The sequence below is a fragment of the Electrona antarctica genome (assembly GCF_951216825.1).
Source record: "Electrona antarctica genome assembly, chromosome: 7".
In the NCBI taxonomy this organism is placed as follows: domain Eukaryota; kingdom Metazoa; phylum Chordata; class Actinopteri; order Myctophiformes; family Myctophidae; genus Electrona; species Electrona antarctica.
The window spans coordinates 37,854,765-37,880,902 of NC_136812.1; the positions used below are offsets into that span (position 1 = coordinate 37,854,765).

Here is a 26,138-nt window from a genome sequence, read left to right on the forward strand (position 1 = left end):
TTCTGAACCTCACCAGGTTTTAACCACAAAGACAACATATCTCACCTCCAACTACAGCTGTCCTTGTGTCACAAACAACTCTCCAAGCCCGGGATCGAACTGGGAACCTTGTGGTTGTAGATTGTAGATTGCTTTAACCTTTCTTTTATGGTTTGTGAAGGCTCAGATTGCCCACTTCCTTTACTAAATTATAAGTGTGAAGCCAGACCTTGCATCAAAGAACATCCAACAGACTTTAATGTTATAGCTACCTACACTTTATATGTCAATTGACTCCCTCTCCCGACGGAGTTCAAACAGTCCCGGAGTGGAGCTTTAAAGCCACTTTATACAGGGAAAGGCTACTGAAGATTTCCAGTGAGTGTAGCTGCATGGTTGTTCAAGAAGACATGCTTGACCTGGGCATGGGAAAACCCAGGCGAAGGGGTGGGACCCAGGCTGGGTAAGTCAGAGCACAGAGAGGAGTGAGACTGGGTTGGGCGGGGATCCCAGTAGCAGTGTCCAGGGATGTGTTCCAAGTCGTGATTCAAAAAAACAGTCAAACCCAGCCAAGCCACAGGGTCCTCTGTCAAGAAATCTACAATTCTACAAACAAAATCCAAGGTAAACTTGAATCCATCATTTTCCAGTAAAGGTGTATCACTTGCCAGCAATTAGGGAATGTTCTCACTGCCCGAAATGAAAGTAAGTACGGTACCACATCCTGGATGCGGATGGTAGTTTTGAACTTTTGAAAGTCCTGACACATAACGAGTCTCCTCGTTACTTCTGCTATGCTGTAAGTTTCTCACTGATATTTGGAACAGGAAATGCTGCATATATGTTAACAGTGAGTGTAAGCAAGACCATTCGCTGAAGGTGCAGTGACACAATCTAATGATCAATCAATCCATTGTGTTCCGGCTTGGATCAGTGGAACGAACATAGCACACTTCAAGTTCCTACAATGAAAACTAATTTTTCAAGGCTTTAGAGACAAAATAGCATGATATTTTCTTTTACATATTAATGTTACATTATGATTACAATGTTTCATGTTTTTCCAATTGTTTGGGGGTCCACTTGCAATATTCTCACGGCCTACCAGTGGGGCCCCCGACCCACAGGTTGGGAATCACTGATCTAGCTGACCTGTAGACCAAAGGCTCAATTCCTGGGCGTTGCAACCACTTTAAAGCCAGTGTCACATGGAGAACATGCCCACTACAGAAAGTGTTAAAATTATGTTTTGTTATGCAAAAGCGTAATCAGAGCTCTGATCGGTGAACCAATATTTCTTCAGCGCTTGCTCCATGCGCGCCCGTCCCTCTAGACCAGAAAGCACGCTGGCTAGGCCAGGCTGGGTAAGGGGGAGGCGGGCAGAACACAGCCATCAAACAAGGTTGTCTTGAAGATTTTTTTTCCAGGTACCCCCACATCCTTGCAACACCGATAAGTATATTTGCAACCTTACATTTAGATGCCATTGGAACTATTTGTATTAAAACTTTTCAATGAAAGTCACAACACATTTTCACAACATGTATTTAAGATGCTATCTTAGAATAGATGTAGACCTATTTGACAGTGCAGAAACATAATTGCCTTCCTTGATGCATCAATTAAGCGCTAATGACCATCAGCTGGTCACATTCACAGACACTCAGCCTCTGCAGCACTCTAGCTGAAAGTGACTGCATGGAGTCTGTTTCATTTCTATCCAAAGGCCCTTTAATGATGGAATATGATTAAGGATTACTGTGCTTATGGTAAGCTCACATATCACACAGACCATAATTCACTGGCAAAAAAAATAATAATAATAAAAATCAAAATAAAATTGCGGACCCCCTGGCTATGTGTCACTTTGGGAACCACTGTGCTACACAGAGGAGACACGCGACACAGAGAAGACACGTGTCTCTTATGTGTGACTGCAGCCCAACGATGCTCCTGATTACACACCAAAGATACCTGGTTTTCACCACCCACCTGAATTTATTTCCATAGACACATACAAAACAGACAAAGTACAAAACTACGGTAAGCTTATATCATGGCAGGGCTCTAGCTACCTTGCAGCAGGTAGTCTGTGGCCTCGGTCTCCACCTCTGGGCTCAGCTGTCTGGTCTTCTGCAGGTACTTCAGGACAAAGACGTTCGGAGCAAAGTGGATCATGTTCTGCTCCCCACAGCCGAACGGCAGTCTGAGCAGCTTGTCTAGGTTGTTGAGGGTTGGCCCCATTACATCACCTGTTGTAATGTAATCGCACGCCACACACGCACACCACACACGTACACAAACACACGCACGCACAGGGACACAGGAACACAGTTAAAAACACATTTAAGACAAAAAGAAAAGAAAAAAAAGAAAAACACTGCAACTCTACAAAGGTAATATAAAGGATTGGGAGGATAGCATAACTATGACCTCTTCTGTACACTCATTCACAAACACTATTGTACCGATCATGGATGCCGTGGCCCTCTCTGATCCTGGTACCACGTTGTGAGGGACCCCCAGGGTGAATGCCTCGTTGTGGTTTTCATCAGAGTCCTCCTTCCTCCAGATCTTAAACTCCCCGACTGAACCCCAGCCAGTCGAGAAGCCTATGTGGCGAACCTGTACAAAATGAAAGAGTGATAGCATTATTGATGGATGGGTCTTCAAGGGCAAATGAAGGTCATCAGTGAACAAATAGAACAAAGAGTCCAACCTGGCCAGGAAGGGGGCCTGCCCACTGGAGAATCAGGGACTCGTTGGATGGTTGCACACCATGGCCAACCTGTAGCAAAAATAAACACATATGGTTAAACACTTTTGAAAACAGAAATTAATTTAATAAGGGGGGAAGAAGACTTCTGTGACATAATTCAGTCATTTTATGGTGCATTGTAGTATTTACTTTCTCTGCAGACACAAACATAAATTGATATGACTCTGAGGAAGATAAAACATTATTATTTATACTAGCACCTGGATAAAAAGGCTTAAACTGTCTGAGCTGCTTCAGTGTCTATTTCTGCAACTATTGTGCCTGTTCCTGTGATGCACCGGACTAGCCGTTTCAGGCTCGAGGCGCGTTGGTAGATTCCCTTTGATCATACATTTATGTCTCTTCATGCAAAGAAGAGGAATACCAAAACAAGGCAGATCCGGTGCAACCACAGACAAAAACGGGACATTACAGCAGCGAAGAAGGAGAGGACACTGGAGCGGCTTGGACATTTAAGCCTTTTTTATTTGACCCAGCTGCTCCAGTGTCCTCTCCTTGTTTGATGTCTCTTCATGCTTCAGGAGAAATGACCTGTGACTGTGAAAGTCAACAATAAAATATAAAGCACTGGGCCTGCTTAACCACTTAAAACCTCTATACGTAGTAAATGAATGCTCTATACTTGGTCTGCCCTTTTTTTCACTTCTACAACAAATCCCTTTGCTGAAAATAGCCGATCTATAACCTCATGCACAGGCAGGCTAACTAAACTAACTAACTAAGTTCATGTGGTTAAAGAGCAACTGGTGCCGTTTTTGGACTGCCCCATACTGCATGGGGCACTAATAATGTCCATCTGCCAAGTGTTGGCGATGCTACTCTGATTCACTCACACACACACGCACAGTATAGTACACAGGCCCATTCAGAGCGCATTTCCTCTCGTGTATTTAGGGTTTCATTCGGTAATCACGTTAAACCAAAGACCATGCACGACCCAGCCCTGTCCAGCCCCCGAAAAAAAGAAACAACGCAATCAGTCCCCTAAGAAAATAAATGAATCCTATTGGGCCGTAATATACGGTGCTCAAGAGCGGGCTTTTAATTAGTCCCTTTGGTGAATGGTGCGAGGCTAATGCTGGGGCCAGAGTGGCCGCCAGCGAGCGCCATGCGAACACCAGGCCACGGATCAGTAAGTGTCCTCGCTGACATCAGCCCCGTTAAGCGTGACCTCACAGGCAGGCACGCCAGTAAAAGTGGCGCCAGTCCTCTTAACACACAGACCCTGTGGCCTGCCCAGTCTCTCTCACTTTCCCCTCCTAAAGAGTGAATGAACATCCAGCCGCTAAGCCAAACACCCTCCCTAATGCCGGACCTTCCCTCCATCCATATGCTGTGCGTTCGTTTTCGACCGCATGGCGCCGCACTTCCCTTATCCACCGTGACTCCAGGTGTGGATCCCGACAGTGTCCGTTTGTGCACTCTCTGACCCGAGGCCCATTCTACAAATACCTTCTAAAATCTGGAGTTCTCAAACGTTTTCGTCATTCAAAAATGTTCAACATTTTCAAGATTTCAAGATAAAAAAAATTGAAGAGCAGATTACCAGGTACGTACCAGGGAGCTTGTAGATCTGCAACTTTTTTTAATAGCCAACGCTAAAATCTAAAATGACACAGATGCTTCCCCGTTTTAATGGGTATAATCCACTGTGTGTGTGCGTGCGTGTGTGTGTGTGTGTGTGTGTGTGTGTGTGTGTGTGTGTGTGTGTGTGTGTGTGTGTGTGTGTGTGTGTGTGTGTGTTGACTTTACACAGTAAAGTCAAGTGTTGATTGAACCCTAAAGGTGTAAAGATTTGACCTGTAACGACTAACTAACACTGAGTGGACCATGTGGACTGTGTAACTAACTAACACTGAGTGGACCATGTGGACTGTGTAACTAACTCACACTGAGTGGACCATGTGGACTGTAACTAACTAACACTGAGTGGACCATGTGGACTGTGTAACTAACTAACACTGAGTGGACTGTGTAACTAACTAACACTGAGTGGACCATGTGGACTGTGTAACTAACTAACACTGAGTGGACCATGTGGACTGTGTAACTAACTAACACTGAGTGGACCATGTGGACTGTGTAACTAACTCACACTGAGTGGACTGTGTAACTAACTAACACTGAGTGGACCATGTGGACTGTGTAACTAACTAACACTGAGTGGACCATGTGGACTGTGAAACTAACTAACACTGAGCGGACCATGTGGACTGTGTAACTAACTAACACTGAGTGGACCATGTGGACTGTGTAACTAACTAACACTGAGTGGACCATGTGGACTGTGTAACTAACTAACACTGAGTGGACCATGTGGACTGTGTAACTAACTAACACTGAGTGGACCGTGTAACTAACTAACACTGATTGGACCATGTGGACTGTGTAACTAACTAACACTGAGTGGACCGTGTAACTAACTAACACTGATTGGACCATGTGGACTGTGTAACTAACTAACACTGAGTGGACTGTGTAACTAACTAACACTGAGTGGACCATGTGGACTGTGTAACTAACTAACACTGAGTGGACCATGTGGACTGTGTAACTAACTAACACTGAGTGGACCATGTGGACTGTGTAACTAACTCACACTGAGTGGACTGTGTAACTAACTAACACTGAGTGGACCATGTGGACTGTGTAACTAACTAACACTGAGTGGACCATGTGGACTGTGAAACTAACTAACACTGAGCGGACCATGTGGACTGTGTAACTAACTAACACTGAGTGGACCATGTGGACTGTGTAACTAACTAACACTGAGTGGACCATGTGGACTGTGTAACTAACTAACACTGAGTGGACCATGTGGACTGTGTAACTAACTAACACTGAGTGGACCATGTGGACTGTGTAACTAACTAACACTGAGTGGACCGTGTAACTAACTAACACTGATTGGACCATGTGGACTGTGTAACTAACTAACACTGAGCGGACCATGTGGACTGTGTAACTAACTAACACTGAGTGGACCATGTGGACTGTGTAACTAACTAACACTGAGTGGACCATGTGGACTGTGTAACTAACTAACACTGAGTGGACCATGTGGACTGTGTAACTAACTAACACTGAGTGGACCGTGTAACTAACTAACACTGATTGGACCATGTGGACTGTGTAACTAACTAACACTGAGTGGACCATGTGGACTGTGTAACTAACTAACACTGAGTGGACCGTGTAACTAACTAACACTGATTGGACCATGTGGACTGTGTAACTAACTAACACTGAGTGGACCGTGTAACTAACTAACACTGAGTGGACCATGTGGACTGTGTAACTAACTAACACTGAGTGGACCGTGTAACTAACTAACACTGATTGGACCATGTGGACTGTGTAACTAACTAACACTGAGTGGACTGTGTAACTAACTAACACTGAGTGGACTGTGTAACTAACTAACACTGAGTGGACCATGTGGACTGTGTAACTAACTAACACTGAGTGGACCATGTGGACTGTGTAACTAACTAACACTGAGTGGACCATGTGGACTGTGTAACTAACTCACACTGAGTGGACTGTGTAACTAACTAACACTGAGTGGACCATGTGGACTGTGTAACTAACTAACACTGAGTGGACCATGTGGACTGTGAAACTAACTAACACTGAGCGGACCATGTGGACTGTGTAACTAACTAACACTGAGTGGACCATGTGGACTGTGTAACTAACTAACACTGAGTGGACCATGTGGACTGTGTAACTAACTAACACTGAGTGGACCATGTGGACTGTGTAACTAACTAACACTGAGTGGACCGTGTAACTAACTAACACTGATTGGACCATGTGGACTGTGTAACTAACTAACACTGAGTGGACCATGTGGACTGTGTAACTAACTAACACTGAGTGGACCATGTGGACTGTGTAACTAACTAACACTGATTGGACCATGTGGACCGTGTAACTAACTAACACTGATTGGACCATGTGGACTGTGTAACTAACTAACACTGAGTGGACCATGTGGACTGTGTAACTAACTAACACTGAGTGGACCGTGTAACTAACTAACACTGATTGGACCATGTGGACTGTGTAACTAACTCACACTGAGTGGACTGTGTAACTAACTCACACTGAGTGGACCATGTGGACTGTAACTAACTAACACTGAGTGGACCATGTGGACTGTGTAACTAACTAACACTGAGTGGACTGTGTAACTAACTAACACTGAGTGGACCATGTGGACTGTGTAACTAACTAACACTGAGTGGACCATGTGGACTGTGAAACTAACTAACACTGAGCGGACCATGTGGACTGTGTAACTAACTAACACTGAGTGGACCATGTGGACTGTGTAACTAACTAACACTGAGTGGACCATGTGGACCGTGTAACTAACTAACACTGAGTGGACCATGTGGACCGTGTAACTAACTAACACTGAGTGGACCATGTGGACCGTGTAACTAACTAACACTGAGTGGACCATGTGGACTGTGTAACTAACTAACACTGAGTGGACCGTGTAACTAACTAACACTGATTGGACCATGTGAACTGTGTAACTAACTAACACTGAGTGGACCATGTGGACTGTGTAACTAACTAACACTGAGTGGGCCATGTGGACCGTGTGACTAACTAACACTGAGTGGACCATGTGGACTGTGTAACTAACTAACACTGAGTGGACCATGTGGACCGTGTAACTAACTAACACTGAGTGGACCATGTGGACCATGTAACTAACTAACACTGAGTGGACCATGTGGACCGTGTAACTAACTAACACTGAGTGGACCATGTAACTAACTAACACTGAGTGGACCATGTGGACTGTGTAACTAACTAACACTGAGTGGACCATGTGGACCGTGTAACTAACTAACACTGAGTGGACCATGTAACTAACTAACACTGAGTGGACCATGTGGACTGTGTAACTAAGCCATCTCACCAGTTGAAAACATACCACGGGGTTGTCTATAGAGCATCGGATCATGACATTATCCTATTCAACCACCTTGTTTCGTCAGGCGGAATGACAGTTGATGAATTCAACTGTAAGGTTGAAATGTGAATTTGTTTGGGAACTATGGTTCAGTGTGCAGATATTTCACCTCTCGTTGATTTCTGCCTCTTTATCCAGCACCTGTCCTACACAGAGTGTATAAGACAGGGGTCACCAACATGTCCGTACACAGAGTGTATAAGACAGGGGTCACCAACATGTCCTACACAGAGTGTATAAGACAGGGGTCACCAACATGTCCTACACAGAGTGTATAAGACAGGGGTCACCAACATGTCCCTAGTACACAGAGTGTATAAGACAGGGGTCACCAACATGTCCTACACAGAGTGTATAAGACAGGGGTCACCAACATGTCCTACACAGAGTGTATAAGACAGGGGTCACCAACATGTCCGTACACAGAGTGTATAAGACAGGGGTCACCAACATGTCCTACACAGAGTGTATAAGACAGGGGTCACCAACATGTCCTACACAGAGTGTATAAGACAGGGGTCACCAACATGTCCTACACAGAGTGTATAAGACAGGGGTCACCAACATGGCCTACACAGAGTGTATAAGACAGGGGTCACCAACATGTCCTACACAGAGTGTATAAGACAGGGGTCACCAACATGTCCTACACAGAGTGTATAAGACAGGGGTCACCAACATGTCCGTACACAGAGTGTATAAGACAGGGGTCACCAACATGTCCTACACAGAGTGTATAAGACAGGGGTCACCAACATGTCCTACACAGAGTGTATAAGACAGGGGTCACCAACATGTCCTACACAGAGTGTATAAGACAGGGGTCACCAACATGTCCTACACAGAGTGTATAAGACAGGGGTCACCAACCTGTCCTACACAGAGTGTATAAGACAGGGTTCACCAACATGTCCCTACACAGAGTGTATAAGACAGGGGTCACCAACATGTCCCTACACAGAGTGTATAAGACAGGGGTCACCAACATGTCCCTACACAAAGTGTATAAGACAGGGTTCACCAACATGTCCCTACACAGAGTGTATAAGACAGGGGTCACCAACATGTCCTACACAGAGTGTATAAGACAGGGGTCACCAACATGTCCTACACAGAGTGTATAAGACAGGGGTCACCAACATGTCCCTACACAGAGTGTATAAGACAGGGGTCACCAACATGTCCCTACACAGAGTGTATAAGACAGGGGTCACCAACATGTCCGTACACAGACTAATGTGTCCGTGGCAAAGACTTGGTCTTGTCCGTGGCAAATTTTAGATTTTCTGTTTCACACACCATTATGATGTTCTCATTTTGATCATAACACCCACTTACTGACTGTCAAGTCTCCAGGTTTTCTCCAGAATAAGTATGGCAATTATTTATTATGACACTCTGGCACATTAGGAGTCCACTAGTAGTCTAGTACAGGGGTTCTCAACCCGTGGGTCGCGACCCCTCGGGGGGGTCGCCAAATTATTTTAGGGGGTCCCCAAATTATTTTAAAAAATAGCAGATCTACAAGCTCATAGCGCGCCACCGAGTGGCGCGCTACGAGCTTGTAGGTCTGCTAGGTCTGCTATTTTTCAATAGCTAAATTATAACAATGCTTAAAACACCAAAAGGGGTTCCCGCCCAAAATGGTTTAAGGTTATTGTAGCAGTCAATTTATATTGGGGGTCGGGAGGGGGCGGGGTGGGGGTCCCGAGACATTGCCAAAGCATTTCCGGGGGTCCCCGGACAAAAACGTTGAGAACCCCTGGTCTAGTACTAGTGGTTCTCAAATGTTATATTTGCAAGGACCCCTGTAACTCTGAGAGTGTTCAAATGGAACCAAATGGACCTGTAAGGGCCAAACTATGTCCACCACAAGCCAACATGACGATGACCCCCTGGTATAAGATAACAACACAATCTCCTCATTGAGCTTGGTTTTTACCTGCACCACGCCCCCCTTCCAGCTGATCCAGAAGCTGCGGAACTCGTCCCAGGACAGGATGCCCGGCGTCGGGGTGGTCACCAGGGGCTCGCCCATCTTCCCCACGGAGATCCAGGAGCGGCTGTTCTGCCTGCCGCCCAGCACGATCTCCAGCAGCTCAGCGCTGTCATGGGGACTGGCAGAGAGAGAGGCAGGGTTATTCATTCATGAAAAATAACAAAATAGCAAAGTTAGTTAACTGAAATAATAATAAAAAAATCACACCCGGTGTGAAGTGAGCAGTGCCTTGGATTACGTAATCGTTACGTGACTGAAATAGACTACCAGACACAGTGTGCTGAAATAGACTGCCAGACACAGTGTGCTGAAATAGACACCCAAACACACTCGGTCAAATGTTGGAGCGGCTGGCGCTGCTCAAAAACAAGGCTTACAAAAATAGCAAAAGATAGCAAAAAATAAGAGCTATAACTAAAACTAAGCCTTTTCACAGAATAAAATCCAAAATAAATGAACATACAAGCTTGCAAAAACGAATCAAAAGTAAACAAATAAGAAAGAAAAAAAAATGAAAATGTCCGAACCTTGCAGAGAGGGCGAAGTGGGCATCGTTGTGGGTCTTCACTGCCACCTGGAAGTGACTCATCCTGCCAGGCTTCTTTACATACTGGTATTCATACTTGTTGGGAGTAGAGATGTGGATCCGCTCTGACAATGCAAAATGAAGTGGTTCTCAAACTTTTATCAGGGACCCCCACATTTATTTGGTCGAGGACCCCCATCCAAACATATGTTGTGCCAGGGACCCCCCTAGTCTCTCGAGACAGTGTTAAATATTTCGCTAAATATTCAGAATTCTACACTGATTCTGATATTAACCCATTTGGCTGGGGACCCCCTAACCCACTAAATCGTTACTTTGGCATAGCTAGAGTTCTAGCAATAGTGCTGGATCTGAATTGTAATATACATTGTACAACAAAAGATCAAGGTGATAGCAGTACAATTATATTTAAGAGTGTGCTCAGCAATCCTAAATATGCAGGAAAAAGAAATCAAGGGAAACTGTGATTTAAGTGATACGATACGTTGTTACTGTAAGTGTCCAAATAACCCACTAATAATAAAATAATAAATTATGACATAGTCATATTTGTCAGGTGAAACAAGCGCGGTGTCGTCGTCGTCCCCCCCCCTGTGTATGTGTGTACCTGTACGTGGGGCCACGTACGGGTGAGCATGGTTGCTATGGTTAGTGTGTGACGTCGCACCACTCAGTTCACACGGGTGTGATTTTTTATGTAACGTGTATGTTCCTGTGTCACAACCTCGTGGCCGTTGTTTGCGTTCGTTTTCCGACGTTCTGTTTGTGGTTCAATCACAGCGTTTTGTTGTGGCTTTCTTGCTGTCCATGTAGTTAGCTCATAACATTAGCAGCTGTTGTCGCTTCGAGCTGCGGTCTTAGAGTGGCTGCGGTGCAGTGTTGCCAGACTTCCGCGGTGCAGGGGCAGGGCTTATGAGGCAGCCAATCATGACACGGGTCATTGGCTACACGAGTGGTGCAGACTCCCATTGACTTAGGCAGTGTTTATGACTATACCATTGGCTTATGGGGCAGTCAATCACGATTGGTCGCTAATAAAAACGGGCCTGTTGTATGTCAGGTTTCACCTGACAAAAAACAATGCTGAATAACAATAATAAGAATGAAAAGCGACTATACTGACCATTAGGACAGAAGAAGACACTATAGGTGTATTCCCTGGGTAGGCCTTCTGGCTGCAGCCATAGAGAAAGAGAGAGGAAGAGAGACAAAGTGAGAGAGAGAGAGAGAGAGAGAGAGAGAGAGAGAGAGAGAGAGAGAGAGAGCGTGTGAGAAAGTGAGAGAGAGAGAGAGAGAGCGTGTGAGAAAGTTACAGACAGACCAAAACATATAGCGACAAAGAGAGAGGATAAGAAAGAAAGAAATTGATAGATTAAAATCAACCAAAATCCATTAGAGTTGTTATGTTAATAAGTAAGATTGTTAGAAGTGAGTGTTATCTGAATGCATTCTCTTGCTTTGTTTTCTTTCTTGAATAACTATGTAGACTGCGTTTCCATGTCCTAAAGCACATGGTGTAATAATCCTTCAATGGAATATAACTTCAATAAAAACCTAAGTGAGCGTTCTCCATTCTGTGGCCTCCAGACTTTCCTCACCTCCACCAGCACACTCCTGCGGACATAGTCCAGACCGGTGGGGGTCCTTCTGTCGTCCACGTCGTTGCCTGTTTTGCCAGTCTGGAACCCGTCAGAACAGCAGCTTGGTTCACTGTAGGCAATGGCACGGGCTGTTGACGCAAACGAAGATAAAACGGATAAAATGGCTTTTCTTTTCATGTTTACCTAACACTACTCCTGCTGCTTTTCTGAACCACACAGGCACACAACCATCCAAGGGACATGGTTTGTTACTTCTTTTGTTGGGGAATTGCTGTTTTGGCCCTTTGTCTAGAATAGATTGTGCTTGTAATGCTGGCCACACAGTATGTTCCTTATTGCGTCAAAAGAAATGTTGGGACATTATGACAGCTATAAAGAATGGAGGTATTTCAAGACAACATTGTGACTGCTTGCAAAGCTGAAGCAATCATAACCACACAGCATGATTATGACGGGCACTGCGCTCTGTACATCTGTCAGCAACGTACACATTACACAACACAAACATGCTCTTAAGAGGACTCCACGTTCCCTTGCACTTTGGAGAGCGTGGCGCTGTGCCAGTGGCGTCTCTTTGTGTGTGTGTAGTGAGAGGGAAAGACCAGGGGCCAGGGGACCGCAGGGGGCCCATTGACCGCCAGTGACCCGCAAACTCATCAACATGCCACTGAGTGTCACAGCAAGGCTCTGAATGCTCCCCCACTGCTGGCCCTGTTTTGTTCTCAAACGCACTGTGGAAGGGACTGTGTGCAACTCAGACCTTAGGGTGGGAGAGCAGATCACACACAGCTCGGCTCCTTGGCCAGAGCAGCCCTCCTGAGCCAAAGGCTTGCCCTTTTCAGAAAGGCATTACACAGAGTGGACGGCACACCTGCTGAAAGGCTTCCACTGTTTAGAAACGGGACGTGCCACTTAAGAATTCAAATAATGTTGCGTTATTCTCCTGGCCCACACTTGAGAACTTTAGTGGTAAGAATTAGGCTAAAAGTATGCCAATAATATGCTAAAAGATGGAACACTGTGATCAAATTCATTAAGTAAAATCATTGACTGAACTCAATGGCCTACAACACCCATAGACAGTATAATCACTTCACACAACTAGTGTGATCTGAAAGTTCATCTTTCATTTTGGAACAAAACTAAAACAAAAAAAAGGTGTCTCGGCCTCTGTAGGTTTGCCCTGCTGGTACCTGTGATGTTGGCGGGGCCCAGTTCTGTGAAGGACAGCACTATGGATGTGGGCGTGGCTTCTCCAGGAGCCACACACTTCTTCCTGGTCAGATGGTGCTTCCCAGGGTGGCCAACAAACTTGATCCCCTTGGGAACAGTGACTTTAACATGGACCTAGAGGAGAGGAGAGGAGAGGAGAGGAGAGGAGAGGAGAGGAGAGGAGAGGAGAGGAGAGGAGAGGAGAGGAGAGGAGAGGAGAGGAGAGGAGAGGAGAGGAGAGGAGAGGAGAGGAGAGGAGACAAGTGGGCAAGAGAGGAGAGAAACTCGATCACCGCCAGCAGAAAGGATATTCTCTGACAGGCCCTGGTGCCGTCATAACTGCCCAGGCACTCCTCTGCCTCATATAGCGTGACCTCGTCAAAGATCTTACAAGCATTTGGGGGTAATTTCTAAATCACATTGTGAATTTTCCATGCCGACTGACTCATGTTTCTTGAGCTCCCTGAAGGATTAGGTTCCGCTCATCATCCCGTGTTCACAGAGCGGCTCAGTAAACGCAGTCGGATCTCTCTCCGCTGTTCTTTATACACGCGCCAAAAGTCGTAAATAACTTAGCGGAAAATATAGGAATCACATGTTGCTGGGATGGACATCAAAGGGCAGGCTACGCTGGCTCGCATAATCACCTAACATGACATTTCGGGCAGTGCACGCACAGCCCATTTAACAGCCGAGGGCTCATCTGTGAACCCCATGATGTCATGGCTGTGAAGCGTAGGACAGACCCACTTAGGGCCAGAGCACAACTTAAAGGTCTTCTTGAACTAAGCAGAGAAGCACGCTTTCTCGATGGTGCTTATCTCATGGTTTCCCCGTTCGAAAGTACGATGCACTTATACCTCCGTGCCATGTCAGTCTCCATGAGCTGTGTTTAATGTGGACTTGTGAACCTTCACAATGCATATAAGGTATTTCTTTACCTTCGTCAGGGTGGGGTGTTCCCAGTTAAATAGGATTATTTTGGGGGGCCACGGCCTGAAAAGGTTGAGAACAACTGTACTAAATCATCAACAGGGGCAACTAGCTAAGATAGCAACTAGCTAGTCCTTAGATAGAACTCAGTACCCAAGTTGTCATGCAATATATTGTTCCAAATTCATACGAAGGTAAATAAAAAAACTACTCATTATGCGGAATGTCCCATTTCACAAGTTTTCAATTGTATGAAAATCAGTTGAAAATAGCTGATCTACAAGCTCACAATGTGTCGCGATGCAGCTTGTAGATTGGTTATTTTCCAAAGAAATATATAAAAATGATATAGTACTTTTGGTACTTTAAGTATATTTTGATACCAATACTTTTGTACTTTTACTCAAGTTCATTTTGAATACTGTACTTTTACTTGTAATGGAGTGTTTCTACATTGCAGTATTGACACTTCTACTTAAGTAATAATAATAATAATAACATACAATTTATATAGCGCTTTTCAAGGTACCCAAAGTCGCTTTACAGAACAAAATAAAAACAGTTTTATTAGAGAAATAAACAAGTTAAAAAGTTAAAAGGTTAAAAACTAGAAACTACGGTAGGCAAACAATTGAGTACTTTTTTTTCCACCACTGGTTATATACAGTTAGTAATGTATAGTATAATAGGTATAATAGGCCCTGTGTCCTCACCTCAGCACAGGTGCTCATGTAGTTGTAGACGGTGAGAGGGACCTTGGTCTGCTCCCCTCGGATCACGCTGTACGGCAACGTGAAGTCCACGAAGAACGCCTTGAAGGTGCGAAGCTCCACCCTCCTGGCCAAGCCCAGCCCCGCCTCCTCCGACATAGCCACGGCCTCCGTCACCCAGGTGGTGATGGAGTCCGGCACGTCCAGTCGCAGCTCTGCTTCGCCCGTTTCAGAGCTGCCAGAGATTTACAGTGTTCATTTGGTCGACTGAAACTATATGACGAAAAATGTTCCACCGTCTACCTTGTTTCACTGAAGAAAGCTAAATTAAGCTATGATGACTAAAACAAAGACTAAATATATTGATAATTTAATCAACAGATAAAAACTAGACTAAAATGTTAGGGAGGGACTAGTGGAGAAGAGATCCAGTAGAACTAAAAGACAAGTCATTTTACGTTTGGTTGCTCTAGGGCGTTGCGCTCTGAAAATAGCAAAGCTACAAGCTCACATAGCTTGTAGATCGTTTATTTTCATCACACGACCAAGTGTAAAATCAGGCATTACGACGGCATCAAGGGCAGGCCTGCCGAAATAATTTTATGTCGACAAAATCAACCATAGATTTAGTTGACTAAAACCTTATGATATTTAATCGACTAAAACTAGACTAAAACGAAAACCTTTCAATGACTAAAATATGACTAAAACGGACAAGACAAGACAAGAAGAAAACTAAATCAAAATGTGCTGTCAAAATCAACACGCAGAGACGGAGAGACGCAAGACTCCATGCTTCTATTGCGGCACTAGTAATGGCAAGGAAGAGGCCATAGACAACTTAGAGAGCGGATTGACAAAACAGTTCCAGTTGAGTTTTTTATATAGGAAACACCTGTGTCAACACCAACACCTGTGCCAATATAACCATTATAAACACTTTATAATGGATAGGTGCGAAGAACAGGCAGGTGTTGACCCAATCTGTCTCCGTGAATGAAGCCAGGCTGAGATCATCATTGGCAACATATATGTCATGTGGGTCTTGGCAGACTTTCACAGGGCATAATAAAACGTGAAAAGTTGCATGCACACCCTCGCCTTTTTGATCAACCCCCCCCCCCCCCCCCCCCCCCCCAAAACCCACACTCAATAAGTGAAATCAAAGCTTTTCGGAAATTAGGCAGTGCAAAAGTGTTGTCCAAAGGTATCAAGCATTATGGAAATCTATGGGTATTTCATTTATATTGGCTGAAAATGAATGGAGGGAGCTGTTGGAGAAAGTGAGGCTCTTCCAAGATAGGCCAGTTTAAATGAGGCACATTCACACCCACGGGGAGGGAATGCTGGACGCCGCTGGAGCGGAATATGCCACTTTACACATAACGCTCACTCACACCTCCGTGCTTCCTGCTGTACCTCTCCTCCCAAACGCTGCTCCGCACTTTCCTTCCCACCGCTCCTCCTTTCATCTCTGTGTCTTTTACACCTCGGTCCAGCTTTGAATCTCTCCTCTTCTCTCTCTTTCTCTCCTCTCCCTTCCTTCCCCTCTCTTCTCTCTCTTTCTCTCCTCTCCCTTCCTTCCCCTCTCTTCTCTCTCTTTCTCTCCTCTCCCTTCCTTCCCCTCTCTTCTCTCTCTCTCTCTCCTCTCCCTTCCTTCCCCTCTCTTCTCTCTCCTTCTCTCCTCTCCCTTCCTTCCCCTCTCTTCTCTCTCTTTCTCTCCTCTCCCTTCCTTCCCCTCTCTTCTCTCTCTTTCTCTCCTCTCCCTTCCTTCCCCTCGCTTCTCTCTCTTTCTCTCCTCTCCCTTCCTTCCCCTCTCTTCTCTCTCTCTCTCTCCTCTCCCTTCCTTCCCCTCGCTTCTCTCTCTTTCTCTCCTCTCCCTTCCTTCCCCTCTCTTCTCTCTCTTTCTCTCCTCTCCCTTCCTTCCCCTCTCTTCTCTCTCTCTCTCTCCTCTCCCTTCCTTCCCCTCTCTTCTCTCTCTTTCTCTCCTCTCCCTTCCTTCCCCTCTCTTCTCTCTCTTTCTCTCCTCTCCCTTCCTTCCCCTCTCTTCTCTCTCTTTCTCTCCTCTCCCTTCCTTCCCCTCTCTTCTCTCTCTTTCTCTCCTCTCCCTTCCTTCCCCTCTCTTCTCTCTCTTTCTCTCCTCTCCCTTCCTTCCCCTCTCTTCTCTCTCTTTCTCTCCTCTCTCTTCCTTCCCCTCTCTTCTCTCTCTTTCTCTCCTCTCCCTTCCTTCCCCTCTCTTCTCTCTCTTTCTCTCCTCTCTCTTCCTTCCCCTCTCTTCTCTCTCTTTCTCTCCTCTCCCTTCCTTCCCCTCTCTTCTCTCTCTTTCTCTCCTCTCCCTTCCTTCCCCTCTCTTCTCTCTCTTTCTCTCCTCTCCCTTCCTTCCCCTCTCCTCTCCCTTCCTTCCCCTCTCTTCTCTCTCTTTCTCTCCTCTCCCTTCCTTCCCCTCTCTTCTCTCTTTCTCTCCTCTCCCTTCCTTCCCCTCTCCTCTCTCTCTTTCTCTCCTCTCCCTTCCTTCCCCTCTCTTCTCTCTCTTTCTCTCCTCTCCCTTCCTTCCCCTCTCTTCTCTCTCTTTCTCTCCTCTCCCTTCCTTCCCCTCTCTTCTCTCTCTTTCTCTCCTCTCCCTTCCTTCCCCTCTCTTCTCTCTCTTTCTCTCCTCTCCCTTCCTTCCCCTCTCTTCTCTCTCTTTCTCTCCTCTCTCTTCCTTCCCCTCTCTTCTCTCTCTTTCTCTCCTCTCCATTCCTTCCCCTCTCCTCCAAACTTTCCCCACCACCTCTCATATTATGGCAAGCTGTTTTAACTTTTAATCGAACCACCCTCCTATCTATAATTTGTTTAACCCATTCAGGCCTGACCTCAGAATTTAAAAAAAATATTCTAAATCCTATCCTATTTTCAAAAATAGCAGACCTACAAGCTCATAGCGCGCCACTCGGTGGCGCGCTATGAGCTTGTAGATCTGCTATTTTTCAATAGCTAAATTATAACATAATGTTTAAAACACCAAAAGGGGTTCCCGCCCAAAATGGGCTAAGACATCCAAAACCACGTTTCTCCTAGTCAAAACCGCATTCTCACTAGTCATAATTGTAATTAAAGATATTCATAGTAACATTCTTACTAGTAGAAATTGTATTTCAAGATATCTAGAATTCAGATCTTCCTAGTAAACATTAACGTTTCAGATATCTAATGGTATTCCTCCTATCAACAACATCATCATAACCTCATTCTTCCTAGGAGGAATTGCCATTCATGTGTATGGGGCATTTAATTTCAGATATCCGTAACTGCATTCTGGAAATCTAAAATCAACATTCTGGATATCCATAATTTAATAAAATACCATTTCAGATATCTACAATGCAATTCTTACTAGGACAAACTGCCATTTCAGATATCCAAAACTACATTTGTACTAGTCATAATATGAAATGTGTCCATCCATGTTAGATTTCTACTAGTCACAATGTATTTTTGTACAAAATATAATTATGGATGTCTGGAATGTTTTTTTTTAAATTTTGGATATATGAAATGGTAGTTTCTCCTAGTAAGAATGTGAATTTTAAATATCCAGAATGCAGTTATGGATATCTGAAACTAAAAGCTCAATACACATGAATGGCAAAAGTGATGTAATTTCTCCTAGGAAGACTGACGTTATGGAATGGATAGGACAAATGTGTGGATATCTTAAATGACAGTTGTGGATAAGAGGAATGTCATTGTGGATATCTGAAACATTAGTTATGACTAGGAACAACAGAATTACAGATATCTGGAATATATATCCAGTCTCGCTATTAAAACGGCTTGTCTTTTTCAGCTCTAACGAAACCCTCTCTCCTCTCCTCTCCTCTCCTGTCCTCTCCTCTCCAGGTTTCTCTAATGAAAGAGATTTGACACATTCCAGATCCAATAATTTGATGGCGGGTCATCAGTCAGTAGGAGACTCCGTAGGTCATCAAATTATTGGCTTAGGAATGCAACAAAAACAAGAAAATCTCGATGAATTCAAGGGATGGGATGTATAATTGATAGAAAATTAGTCATTTTTTGGGGGTGAACTATCCTTTAACCACTTGAAACCTAGCGTCCCAGTTCGATCCCGGGCTCCCCCAGAGTTAGTGTCGAAGTGTCCTTGAACAAGACACTGAACACCTAGTTGCCATTTTCGGTTACATGATTTGGTATTAAGGGATAAAAGGAGCGGACCTGGGATAGGGCCCTGGGGGACCCCGGTCAGCTAATATAGAGTTTAATTGGTTAAACCAGGACCATTTTAGTATCTGAAAGCCTCTGTAGCTCACATACCGTCTACCCCTTATGTGAAAGACATAAGAAAGCACACACATATGTACGACGTAGACACGAGAATGCACTGCAAGTAGAGGCGTGCGCGCATTCATGCATTTCAGAAATTCACACGCAAATACAACAAGAACGCGTGTGTGTGTGTGTGCGCACATGCACAAAGGAAACTCACATACCTGACGTTGACGCAGTGCCATATCCACGTCTCAGGGAAGAAAGTCCGCCTGCGCTTCTCTGCCCTGCAACCGAAGAAACACAAGCTGACATCAATAAAAGGCCATCAGCTGCAAACTCGGCTCACAATAAAGAGAACGCCATAATTGGAAAATGTATTATTCCGTAATCCACACCGACATCCTCTAAGTCGCACCATGTGTTTAATGTTCATCCCTAGAATGAAAGCTATTTGTGGCATGAAGGAACAAAGGGCCAAACTACTAGCAACCCCACAGCCCTAATTCTTTGTGTCTTGTTTTCCCTCTGCCTTTTTCCACTTCGTGGTTCCAGACCTGATTTAACCTCTGCAAAACAAATATTGATCAGGGTGATTTCATCATGCATATTTATTATTTGTAACTTCTTTTTTTTATTTGCTTAATTTAGGTGCTGTCGACACGCCCCCAACTTAAACTTTTGTGAAGCATAGCAAGTTTCACGGTACAGATGCAAGTTTCAAAAGGTTTGACTTGACATATGAATAACAGAGGATACAACATTTGGTAAACCAAGCTTATCAAATCTCAACATTCCATCCGGACATATCGTCACTGTCAGGCAGAAACCTTGCAGTCTCCATATTTCAACTTTTTGTGTTTTTCCATAAATTAATACTAGTAGAGGTGAACCTGGGAACAGGACAAGAGTGCATGTCAAAACACTGTACCTGGGCACAGGACAGGGGCTCTATGTAAAACACTGTACCTGGGCACAGGACGAGGGTTCTATGTAAAAACCCACGGTACCTGGTCACAGGGCGAGGGTTCTATGTAAAAACACACGGTACCTGGTCACAGGGCGAGGGTTCTATGTAAAAACACACGGTACCTGGTCACAGGGCGAGGGTTCTATGTAAAAACACACGGTACCTGGTCACAGGGCGAGGGTTCTATGTAAAAACACACGGTACCTGGTCACAGGACAGGGGCTCTATGTAAAAACACACAGTACCTGGTCACAGGACAGGGGCTCTATGTAAAAACACACAGTACCTGGTCACAGGACAGGGGCTCTATGTAAAAACACACGGTACCTGGTCACAGGGCGAGGGTTCTATGTAAAAACACATGGTACTACCTGGTCACAGGGCGAGGGTTCTATGTAAAAACACACGGTACCTGGTCACAGGGCGAGGGTTCTATGTAAAACACATGGTACTACCTGGGCGCAGGGCGAGGGAGCATGGCAGCCACCAAGGTGGAGGTGTGTGGCTGGAAGGCAGGGACGGCCTCGTCTGTGTACATTCCACCACTCTGCCGGTGGTTCAGACTCACCATGTCTGTCATCACCACCAGGCCTGTTTCCTATAGCACGCGCGCACACACCCACGCACGCACGCACGCACGCACACACGCACGCACGCACGCACGCACGCACACACACACACACACACACACACACACACACACACACACACACACACACACACACACACACACACACACACACACACACACACACACACACACACACACGTTTACTTTGTACTTACTACGACATCAACATTTAGGCAATTTCATGAATGCTATTTTATTGAAGAGAAGACACACTCGACGTACTTAACAGCAGATGTGTAGGCGATAAAGCAGTAAACGTGTAGGAGAAGGAGGGAGACCCGCACACTGCCACTTGCTGGTTCAAGAGCTTTTTATTTAATGTCAAAGTGCAACGTTTCGGTCTTTCGACAAGCCTAAGGAAGGTCGAAAGCCCTAAAGGGCGAGGTCGCGTGCATGCATCTGCCTGGGTGACAGCAGACTACTGGGCGATCGCTGGTGCTTTGGCATGGGGGGTAAGATCTTAATTTTCGGGCCTGTTGAGAACTTGAGGTTTGAGGTCAGATGTAGAGTTTCTGGCCAATATTGATGACATCAGGGATCTCCATATATGGGCTTAATATTGATGACATAAGGGATGTCCATCCCTGATGATGTCACGTGATGTCACGTGCTCGACCAACCATCCAACCAACCAACACACACACACACTGACGGAAATGCACGATTCAATAGTTAACTGCGACCTTCGGTCGCAACTAATGACATCAACTGCTCCTATATTGGAATACGTTTGGCCCCACCGCTCACTTCACAATGGGTGTGACTATTATACATTCAAACAACCATTTCTTGAGTCTCATGAGGACCAGGAACATTGTCCTCACAATGTCTATTTCTACTATACTTGTAGGGACATTTGGTCTTCACAAGCATATAGTAATACCAGAACAAGTGTTTTTGATATATTGCTGACTATCTGACACGGCCTTCAGACGTTCAGAGGACGTTTGTCTCTCACCGTGAATGCAAAGCGTGCGTCTTTAGTGATGTCCCAGTGCCAGGGGAACACGGAAGACCGCTTCCGTCGCTTGGACGACAGCCCAGGCCACCAGAAGTGTCCATCGTCTTTGGGAACGCCAAACGCGTCTGACACGTCAAAGTCTGCAAGCTCTTTGAACACCTACTCAATGACGGAAACACGCACACGCACACGCACACACACACACACACACACACACACACACACACACACACACACACACACACATTTGTATTCATAATATCCTTCGAAATCCAGACCTCTCCCTCATGGGGACCTGAAAATGTCCTCACTAGGCAATTTTAATATAGCCTAATTGCGATAATTGTGAAAAGCCTAATTGCTGGACATCTCCAGAGCTCATGGCCCAGTTTAAGAAGTATTGCAGTTAAAACTGAATTCAGCAATATCTGTTTTGTTAGTAAAAGAACCAACCTTGTCTGGACTAAGCTGGAAGTCAGGTTTTAGGAGGTAGAGACTCTTGTCCACTGTCGCCACACATACACAAGAACCCTTCGCTGCTCGGAGGCGAAGGGTCACTGGGTCTCCTGGCATGGACTCATTGGCAGACACAGTCACAGAAACCTGGGAACCAACCAATACAGTATATACACAATACATTCATTATCATAAGCTGTACTACTGTATATCGTTGCTGCCGGGCGGAAAATGTCCATATTTAAACTTTTTATGTTTTTTCGTATATGAATTCTACTTCACCATACCAGTGTATGCATACGCAAGTAGCAAAAAAGTTTTTGCTATTTCGGAATTTGAATCCTGACAAGAACCAGTTTTGGACATGTGAGGTTTCCACCCAACAGCGATGTTGATATACTAAAAGGGGAAAAACAGATGCATACTGTGACAAAGATTACTGATAAACATGTCGTCTATCTATGACATATAAAAACAGATGCATACTGTGACAAAGATTACTGATAAACATGTCGTCTATCTATATGACATAAAGACATATGACTCCAAATGTGATCACAACACCTTTGACTTCGATCCATTATATTGACGAAAGAATTGTGGAGGTACTTCTGGGCCTACTGTGCATAAAAAGGTTCAGCACGGATTGGTCCAGTTTGAGAGATGAACTCCGGAGATATGGACGGACGGACGGACGGACGGACAGACAGACAGACAGACAGACAGACAGACAGACAGACAGACAGACAGACATGGCACGCACGCGCACACGCACACAGTCACAGACAGCTCGCCTTTTGCAAAGGCACACTGCAGAAACAGCCAAGGTGTATAAAGATGCAGCTTGATGATCAATCCATTCAAATCATGCACTACATGGCCGTGTGAGGCCAACAGAAAACAGGGTAGAAAACTACAGGTCTTTGAAAGAGAACCTAGAGAGAAGGAAGAGGGTGGGTGAGAGTCGGCCATAAACTTTCTCACTTCAAAAACAGTTTTCAACAGCGTGCAGGGCCACAAATTAGCCCCATTATTGGGTTCCGCTGGCCTCCTTTCACCACTACTGTCATGACCCCGCTTATCTCCCCGCACGACCTCTGCCTCATCATGTCTTCACTCAAGGGTCCACTTGGTTACATTTGTACACTCAGTGAGTTACAAGTGGATAAAATAACTCACTCTTTACGATGCATTGTGCGTGCGCGCAATGCACCGTACACACACACACACACACACACACACACACACACACACACACACACACACACACACACACACACACACACACACACACACTGTCATAATAGCATACTAGGGAGCCGTAAATACTTCAGGGAGTTAACTCTGCCTAATGCAGACAGGAACTGGGAAGCTCTCCCAGGCCAACACAGCTGTTTGTTTACAGTTACTACAGCAAGCTCTATGGATGGACATGTGTCTCCAAAATGAATGCATTGTAAGGCATATGTTATATTGATTTCCTGTATGCTGCTGGGGGTTGTTCATGATATCCCTTACACATTCCTGTAAAGTTAAAGAGTATTAGAGTGGAACCGTTTCCGCACTGATTCCGTGAATCAGATTCTGAAGAATGTCCAAAATACTACTTTATGTGGTTCTGAAACAGGCTTAGCCGTCTGTAAGAGGGTCTGTCTGTCCATCTGTGTGTTCTCGCACACCGCTGGAAAGAAACGTTACCACATTTCTTGTACACACTGTCACCAGGCTCACATAGAATCCCACAAATTGGTGTTACACATAATGTTCTCTACACGTTTTCAAATATTGAGGCCTTAGATACACATGAAGCTATGGCGTCAATTAGACCCAGTCTTCTTGCCAGTGTTTTACCATTGCATACCTTGTTCTCGAAGCTGGGTTGGACGGGGAGCTGCAGACTGTCCGTGACGCCCTCACCGCTCTCCCTCACGTAGTAGACGAGCAGGCGGCTGAGGGGCGCCATGACGTGACGGACAGGGAAGCGGAGGTACGACACACAGGTGTCCATCTCAGCTTGAGGGGAGGAGCCTCCGGCACCTAGCGGACAGAAGGTGAAGGCGATATGGTGTGACATTGGTTCTCAATGTGGGGTCTGAGGAGCCTTTTGACTTTTCTCACTGTACCTAAGGAGCAATGCACCAACAAGGAGCCAGACCACACCTCATATGAAGACCAACACTCCAGTGGGCCCACGCATAGATTAGTCCAAGTACATTTGGAAATGACACAATGTGGGCATTGGGCGTGAAAATTACAAGTGTGTCGGTTGGAAACTAGCAGTTGCGGTACGCTTTGCTCCATTTTGTACTGGGTGTAAGATACGTAGGTGACCCTAAGTGTAACTGAATGGATCCCTAAAGAGTCTACGAACTAGGCTGAGCTCAGTCTTCTGAGGCCAGGGCACTGTCATGCTATGATCATCTTTATTCTACTCTCATAAAGACCATACGGGAACCGCTAAGACACTGAGCCTTGAACCTTCTTATACTGACCCGAGGCAGGAGGGGGCTGGGTCGTGGTGTGGACGTTCTTGTCAAAGGTGACCGCTGCCCTCTTTCCTCGCTGTGAAGCTGCGGAGACGTTGGCGTGTTGCTGGCCCGACAGGACGATGTTTCCCCTGGACGCCACCTCGTAGTGCAGGGTGAAGTTGCAGGGGCAGGTGGACTTCAGGGCAACCTCTGCTTCCTGGCCCACCTAACACATCATTTGTAACACACGTGGACAAATGGCAAATCAAAGTCATTAAAGTCGTCAAATTAAGATGATTGGTTCCTTTACTGCGATGATGTGTATTATGTAGCATGATAAATCAAGACCCCCTTTTTGATTTGTTGTATTTGTGCGGTGTCTTTAGATGATGTGTCTGAGAGGTCACATTTGAAGCAGAAGCATCATAATCCTAATAAACACTGAGTAAAACTAGCGTTATTACCGATCATGGCATTTTAGTTGATGATTGTTGTAAAAATAATTGGGATTTTAACGATTAAATTGCATTTTTGCCATAAAAATGTGCATGTACATGAATCAAAATGACCTTTAGTTTCTGTTTGCCTTTTATGCTTTTGAAACACAAATTGCAGATGGCAGATGTAACAAATACCTTAAACATACATATACATAAATTTGTTTCTGTAACAAATAATTGCAAATGATACATACCACATGGTACCACAGAAGAAGAAGGGGGTGGTGGAGCTTACCTTGAGCGGTGAGCTGAGGCTCTGGATCTGGATGTGACATTTGCTGGGAGAATACCAGCTGCTGATGGACAGATAGCTGGGCAGGTATTGGTCTCCAGCTGGCTGGCCGTCAATGGAAATCACCTTGGTCTGCAGCAGCGCCGGGCACAGACACAACAGAGCATTGATATAAAGTCAACGTGACATTCAGTCAGTCATGTCGGATGGAAAGCAGAACCTGAAATGCATTCCTTAGTTGAATCCCATCTTTAATTGCTTTTTCCATTGTGTTGGTGACCCCTTGACACTCCTTCTTTCCAGCCGCCTTTCTTTCCCACACTCTCTAGAGATGCGAGCGAAGCACCAGGTTGAGGCGAGCAACACTGCATGCAAGGCTTACATAAGGATGGGAGAGATTTGAGTGATTCGAACAAGGCTTGGGGCAAGTACAGCATGTACAAGTACTTCCAATTTATATAGCAGTTTCCTTGGTACTTTACAAAACAAACAACTTTATTAAGAGAAATAACTAGTTAAAAGGCTAAAAACTTGGCAAACAAAATCATTCAAATTAAAAGGCAAAAAAGGGGATTAGAATTAGGTGGGGACTGGGGAATGCAAGTCTGAAGAGGGCGGGGGGGTTCTTTGATGTCAGCTGGGAGTGAGTTCCAAAGGGAGGGGGCAGCAACTATGAGAACGCCCTGTCTCCATTAATGGTACAACACATATGCTGACCACAAGTAAAACAGGTATTACTTAATGCATTTATCACCAGGATGGCCGAGTGGTTAAGGCGTTGGACTTAAGATCCAATGGACGATTGTCCTCGTGGGTTCAAACCCCACTCCTGGTAAATACTATTCTTTACACAAGATATATTTGTGGTTAAGACAGGGAAGGGCACTTTCATTATGGC

The 26,138-nt window shown here is 45.1% G+C and overlaps 1 protein-coding gene across 1 annotated transcript in view; it reads right to left on the reverse strand.

Annotated features, from left to right (window-relative positions):
* The window catches only part of cpamd8 (C3 and PZP like alpha-2-macroglobulin domain containing 8), an 84,734-nt gene that overhangs the window by 43,011 nt on the left and 15,585 nt on the right, over positions 1-26,138 (reverse strand). The window contains exons 13-28 of the mRNA XM_079505284.1: positions 25,244-25,372; positions 24,533-24,734; positions 23,902-24,077; positions 22,038-22,187; positions 21,582-21,743; positions 20,448-20,590; positions 19,247-19,309; positions 14,760-14,991; positions 13,095-13,248; positions 11,899-12,029; positions 11,424-11,475; positions 10,281-10,404; positions 9,697-9,871; positions 2,699-2,767; positions 2,448-2,604; positions 2,055-2,231 (exon numbers count right to left, since the gene is read on the reverse strand). Coding sequence (XP_079361410.1) covers positions 2,055-2,231; positions 2,448-2,604; positions 2,699-2,767; positions 9,697-9,871; positions 10,281-10,404; positions 11,424-11,475; positions 11,899-12,029; positions 13,095-13,248; positions 14,760-14,991; positions 19,247-19,309; positions 20,448-20,590; positions 21,582-21,743; positions 22,038-22,187; positions 23,902-24,077; positions 24,533-24,734; positions 25,244-25,372 — 2,296 coding nt within the window. The remainder of the gene's footprint in view (positions 1-2,054; positions 2,232-2,447; positions 2,605-2,698; positions 2,768-9,696; positions 9,872-10,280; positions 10,405-11,423; positions 11,476-11,898; positions 12,030-13,094; positions 13,249-14,759; positions 14,992-19,246; positions 19,310-20,447; positions 20,591-21,581; positions 21,744-22,037; positions 22,188-23,901; positions 24,078-24,532; positions 24,735-25,243; positions 25,373-26,138) is intronic.